At 39.5% G+C, this 6,461-nt stretch overlaps 1 protein-coding gene across 1 annotated transcript in view; it reads left to right on the top strand.

The window, feature by feature from the left end:
* Positions 1-1,269: 1,269 nt before the first annotated feature.
* Positions 1,270-6,461, top strand: part of tgs1 (trimethylguanosine synthase 1) — a 52,335-nt gene continuing 47,143 nt past the window's right edge. The window contains exon 1 of the mRNA XM_007542491.2: positions 1,270-3,489. Within this exon, the coding sequence (XP_007542553.1) occupies positions 3,171-3,489 (319 nt within the window). The 5' untranslated portion in view covers positions 1,270-3,170. The remainder of the gene's footprint in view (positions 3,490-6,461) is intronic.

The following is a 6,461-nucleotide window of genomic DNA, read 5'->3' as shown; positions in this document are numbered from 1 at the left end:
TGCCAAAACATGTGTACAAAAATCCTCAACAAAACATAAAATATTTGAAAATCAGACAATGTGACCTGACAAGTGAATCACAGCAACGTCGTCACCCAGTGTAATGCTGAACTGATGCAGTGAAGCTACTAGTAGCACGCTAAGCTTATTGGCTTAGCGTGGAGCTAAGCCAATAAGCTTAGAAGAAGAAGAGCTGCTATCGATACAGTTGCAGCCAGGCATGTTTTAATGTTACACAATACAGTTTTTAGCAAGTGGCTCAAAGTCTAAACTTGTATTGTTGTGCATTTAAGGTGTAAAGTTTACCTTGGAACAAACACCCCCCCCAAAGGCATTACAGCGCCCCCCTTTTGTAAAAATGTCCGCCAGCACCCCCTGCCGTCCCTGTTGAGAAACGCTTCTCTATAACAGCCTTAGAACATCCAATGTTCTAAGACTGTCGCTTGCAATAACCTTAACCGATCATCTGATCGGATCCAGTCGGAAGAACCTTGGGACCACTCCAATCAAACTTCGGACATATTCAGCAAATTAGATTGTCTTAGCCCGATTATTGCTGCGTGTGTAGTTTTCCCCGACTGGGAGCGAGAAAGTAGCCTGTTGATTCTGACAGGTAGCCAGTCAGAAAGCACGGATTCCCCTCCATAATTTCCCTTCATAAGACACCATGGGCGTAAGGGGGTACGGCAGGGTACTGCATACCCCTAAAAGATTTACCTGCAAGAGAGGAGAGCGGCTGTCTGCTGTAAAAAAACAATGGGTTCACTGTGCACCCAGTAATCAGCTGTGACTGATTAGTTTTTCAAGAACAATCTAAAGCATGACTTAATCAGTTAACCGCTTACGGACGATGGGATCGCCGGCGATCCGAGATGCATACATATTTTTCAAATGCCGGTAGAATTCGAACCACGTAAGGTAGAACAATATTTATTTTTTTTATATAAAACCGTAAGAATTATACTTACTTTTCCGACAATCCACATGTCCCAGAAGCGCTGCATGCTGCACTTACGACTTCATAGATTTATAATAAACAGAGGAGCCGCACATGCCTGGCACATGTATACATGGCATCCCTCTATATGGTTTTTAGATCTCCGCCATCACTTCCTGGTTTGGATCTCCCATTCTCACGNTGCAGAGAGTAAACACAATAAAAGCATGCCTTATATGCAACATTGTTCAATAAAATGGCACATTACTAATGTATTAAAAGTAAATACACTTATGACATCAGGACATAAGTGTACTTAATGTCATTAGGTACACTTAATGACATTAATACATTAAGTATTTTTAAAAGCCAGTATTAAAATGTTAATGTGATACTTTTACTTTCACTAGAGTGCATTATGTCTGTTTATTTGTACTTTTATTTACCATAATACATTGCTTGTATACTTTCTCCACCACTGCTAGTTCTTTTCAGCTGGGCATGGCATTGTTGACACTTACTGTTACAGAGTTGGCACATTAAGCAGCGCGTACACAAGCATGTTTGATGGTGCTAAGACCCTTCTCCTGGCTCTGATTGGTTGTTTCTTGTTGGTGCATTTCTGCTGGTAGCAGCAGGAGCACTGGGATGAAATAGTTTTTTCACACTTTATCTGCCTCAAACCACAAAATAATTAGTTTTAAAAAACTCCTAAAAACAGATACATAGTGTAGCTTTAAAGAGTTGAAAAGCGAGTTAGAGTTGAAATCAAATTTATTGCTTTTTTTGTTGCTTCTGTTTTGTAATAAGTTATCTCTTGTTTCTATTTTATGTTTTGCAATATCAAAACTAGATTTTATTTTGATGTTGTAAATTCCTTATTAATTATCTGAGTTTATAATGGGGTAGAAATAAAAATGTTTGTACTTGTATCTCTTTTTGGAAATGGAAGAAGTAAATGTAATGTGTATGTTGAAGCTAAACCTACTAGATTGTGTTCTTCATTAACACAACACACTAATTTAGCATAATGGCATGAATCTATTGGAGAATTGAAAGGTGACTATACTCTTAACTATACAAGTAAAAGAAATAACGCACGGAGACGTAATTCTTGGTGCTAGGCCACAGACGAGCTTCGGAGATTTATTACCCTCTGCCACGGATTCCTCGTTATATTTTCATCAGTTCAATACTCAAAAATCTTCCAAAGTCTCAACAAAAAATCTCTCCATATTCTTAACATCACCCTTTTTTATGCACTCTCATCTTCACTGATGTGAGTTGGAACGTCACGACCAATGGCGTTGCTACCCTTGATTTGCGTAAAGATTCTGGCAGGCCTTATACTAAGTGTGTGTTGGACGAACTTTAAAATATTTGAGACCTCATGAACTCAACATCTGTTCCTTTTCAGAATTGCTGAATAGGCCAATTTGTCGCAAATTGTTCTTATCTGTCCAAACAGCCTTCTTTTCCAAGTCATTTTTGGTTCCATTTGCGCTTTGCACGCAAATGGAAGGAAAGGAGTCAGGTCAGTTTGACCTAGTGAGGCGCCAAAATCCTTTCGCAAAAACAACTCCTTAAATAGTATTTCCACTCTTACAAATCAAAACACAACGCCTTGATGTCAATTACTAATTAGCTCATTACAAACAGAATAATGTAAAGGAAAAGATCCTAAATAAAATAATTTTTACCCTAAAGGCTTTTGAAATATCCCTATTAATATGCCTGTTTTCACATAGACGCATTAGGCAGCAGAATATAACCACTATTTACTGCTGAAGCACAAAACAAGGGTTTTAAAGGTTGCGATGTTGACAATGTATCATTTATGAAAAATTACATGTGATGACTGCTGAACTTATTTCAGTTATAGAATGAATTAAAATACCTTTTAGAGTTTTAGCATAGTTAAAATATAAGAAAAGACCTTAGAGGCAGCTCAACTGGAACTATGCAGTAGGACCTAAAAATCTATTTTTCATTGTTGTTTTCTTGTTTTTTACACCATAAAGTTCAGAATGGACAGAACCTGCTGTGGACCTCCTGGCTGGAAAAGCATCCAGACACCAGTGCTCCATCTGGAGACCGTCTTGGAGCCGTCACTGCTCCCTGGAATAATCCAGACACAAAAGCTCTCTGGGACCAACTGGCTGCAGAGACTTACTACTTGTATTGGGAGCGATTTTCATATTGGACATCACTGGGCTGGACTACTGAGCCTCAAATGTGTAACTCGAACACTAGTGATGAAGTGGAGAGTGACACTCTGATACAGTCAGAAGAACAAAGTGAAGGGGAAACTGGAGCTGGGAGCCGAGAGGAAGAAAATAAAGTTGATATTATGAGTAATCTGCTCAGAGAAAACTGCATAATAGAGCAAAGCAGGAGCTGTGCAGCTGACTTGGAGACCAACAGATTCCTGTTTTTTAGAGCTGATGTTGGAATGCAGTCAGATGAGTGTTACTGTGGGGAACCTTCAGATGCTGGGGATGATCAGAAGGAACCTGCTGGGAGCTCTCAGGACAGCTCGGCTAAACAAACAGGTAGTGTGCCTCAGTAATAATGTGTCAGTTTGCATCAAAATGCATGATTATCTAAGCTGCTTATTAATAATGTATCCAATGAAAAGTGAAAAGAACCCTTGAAGTAGGGCTGTATATTGATTCTACGATATGTATCGATATTATCCACCCTCTGAAGGTATCGATTTCTCATCCACGAGTATCGATATGTTAAACTATAGGGGTCCATAGGCTTGTAGCATCTTTTTAACATGTCTGGTTTGTGATGGCGTAGCAGGAAGACTCAGCCTCCCCCAGTCTCACTTTCAACTTGTGCTTAAAGTGCACATTATAAACTACACACCAGTTTTTAAATTATGTTAATAGGCCAAGTAAAACCGGAGTCGTGCTAAAATTAGTAAACCAAAATTTTTCGGCTTTTCCGGTTATGTGAAAGAGAATAAGCTTCCAAAAGTAAAAAACGAAACGCAATATTAGATTCCTTTGTTTTTGGAAATCTCAAATCTTCAATAAATAACGATGGGCTGTATTTTGTTGCTGAGAAATGAAGTAAAGTTGCGCAAGTAACCATGAAAGAGAAGCAGAACGGATTACCTGAAGAATGAACATGGGTTGATAACATCCGAAGTGGGTGCGCAGCATGCAGCGGCACTGTGTTTTGAGCTGGAAAACGAAGAGGGGAAACCTGCAGCCGGAATCTGCGGTGCAGTGAGGATTTCCATGATAACGATGGCGGATCGATCATTCTTTCTAGCAACTGACAAAGAGTATCAGAGACTGAGAGTACGATGAGATCCTGGCAGTCTGAGAGGCAGATACTCATCTAAGCAGGGGAATGGCGCCGCTGCGCAGCTGCGGGGTGAGGCAGAGCCACTCCCCCAGCAGCTATTAGTAAACAGCTTGCAGCTACGGCTAACTCCAGGAGCCAAGTTAGAAAAACCTTTTCCCTATAGTCCTAAAGACTTTTTTACTCCAAAATGCAGCTATAGTATGTCCAAAAGAAAAACATGAGTGCAATCATTTGCATATTGAGAGTCTGCAGAGGCTGTTAATCTCCTCACTCAGCATCTTGGATCACTGTTGAAACTTTGAGTTTCATGTCAAATCCACATGAATTAAATTATAGAAACTAGTTTTCTCACTGCATCTTTGATTTATTTTGTCCAGCTGTAGACTGTTAGACTCTGTCCAACTTTTTAACTGCTTTTAATCAGTTTTCAGTTAATCCAAGTCTATGGAACACAAAATGTCACTAAAATCACTGTGTCCTTCTATAATCTTTCAGAAAATCGTAAAAGTGCATTGAATCGGAGCAAATTGTATCGTTTGTCAAATATTGTGATGCATATCGTATCGTGGCCAGAATATCATATATCATATTGTATTGTGAGATTATTCTATCGCTACACCCCTACCTTGAAGATGGCCTTGCTTGGCTTTTTGATTAAATACTTTTTACTTTGGGATTTTGACACCTGACAATGAGGTCATTTGTTAGGGTTAGGGTCATTTGATTTGTTGCAGAATCAGTTCTGCAACAAATCAACTTACAGTGCTGTCAGATGATTAAAACACTTAGATTAATTACACTCCAGCTCTGTGATTAATCACTATGCCTAACTTTGTAAGCTTGAATTGTAAAATATGCACGTGCTTATGTTCATGCAGGAGTGGTACTCTGGGCAACTCTCGCCATCTGCTGCACTCCAACTAATTAAATGTAAGAAATCTGATTCCCTCCCCCCCAGCAGAAAGCAGGCAATTTAGTTGAAGAAAATGTTATATTGTTTCAAACTAAAACTCTCTGAAGATTCTCAGTTTTTATATTCAGGAAGGCTTAAAGGAAACCATTTTGTTTTAAAAATTAATGTCAATATGTCCCTCTCCATTTAGGCAACCATTGAATTCACTCATCTAACCAAGCAATTGGTGTAATTCGTGCATGTAAAATTTCAAGCATGTTCATGTAGATGAGCACATGCGGGCCTTTTCCTGTCATTCCAAAATTCCCATGTGACGAGTTCATAACACTCTGCTGTGAACTAGGTAACCCTCCACGTGAGAGAGGCTTTTAGGCCCAACTTAGCCTGGCCATTGCCTTCCTGTGCAATTCTTCTCGAAAAAAGTTCTCTCTTCCAGCAGGGTATGGGCTTTCTCTCTTTGACTCTAATTGTCTCCAGTCGATTATTGACCGGGCCAATCAGCGAACAGAAGGAGATGATATTGATTTTCTGCCCTGTATTAGAATTGCAGTCTTCCTGTATTTTTAGCAATGGCATCAGAGGAAGTGAATGAAGGCATTCAGTTGTTGTTGGCTGTGCTTCTAAATATTTAATTAACATTAACAGCTGCTATTCTCTTCGCAGTGGAGAATAGTTGTGTGCAGTACGGACAGTTTCCAGTAAGCTTTATAGTGTCGAACTGACGGATTACATTAGCGACTGGGTGAACTTTAAAACCTAAACACAGTCCACGACTTCAGCCAGCAATTGAGAAACAACTATTTCTCAACAGCCGAGAACCCAGATCAGGGGTCACCAACTCCAGTCCTCGAGGGCTACCATCCTGTAACTTTTAGATGTGTCTCTGCTCAAACACACCTGGATCAAATAAACTGCTCGTTTCCAGCCTATTGCAGAGAGGAATGAATGCTGGTGAGGGAATTCAGACATTTTGGAGCAGAGGTGAATCTAAAAGTTGCAGGATGGTAGCCCTGGAGGACTGGAGTTGGTGACTCCTGACCCAGATCCTCTTTATGAAACAAAGTGTAGCACAAGGGAATGGTTTTTACCAGACTAGGACCAACTAGGTAGTTCGATTAATCTGCATTATGTAATATTTACATGTTAAAATTTTCAGTTAATCACATGCATTAAAGTGTTAACATTGACAGCTCTAATAAAAACTGAGCCTAATTGAACCTCTATTGTTCAATAATCAACATCCAGAATATTTTTATGCTTTCCTTGTTGTTGTTCTGATTAATAAATCTG

Source organism: Poecilia formosa, unplaced genomic scaffold (genome assembly GCF_000485575.1).
Source record: "Poecilia formosa unplaced genomic scaffold, Poecilia_formosa-5.1.2 Scaffold700, whole genome shotgun sequence".
Classification (NCBI taxonomy): Eukaryota; Metazoa; Chordata; class Actinopteri; order Cyprinodontiformes; family Poeciliidae; genus Poecilia; species Poecilia formosa.
Note: the sequence above shows the minus strand (reverse complement) of the source record. Positions and strands in the feature narration are given on the sequence as shown.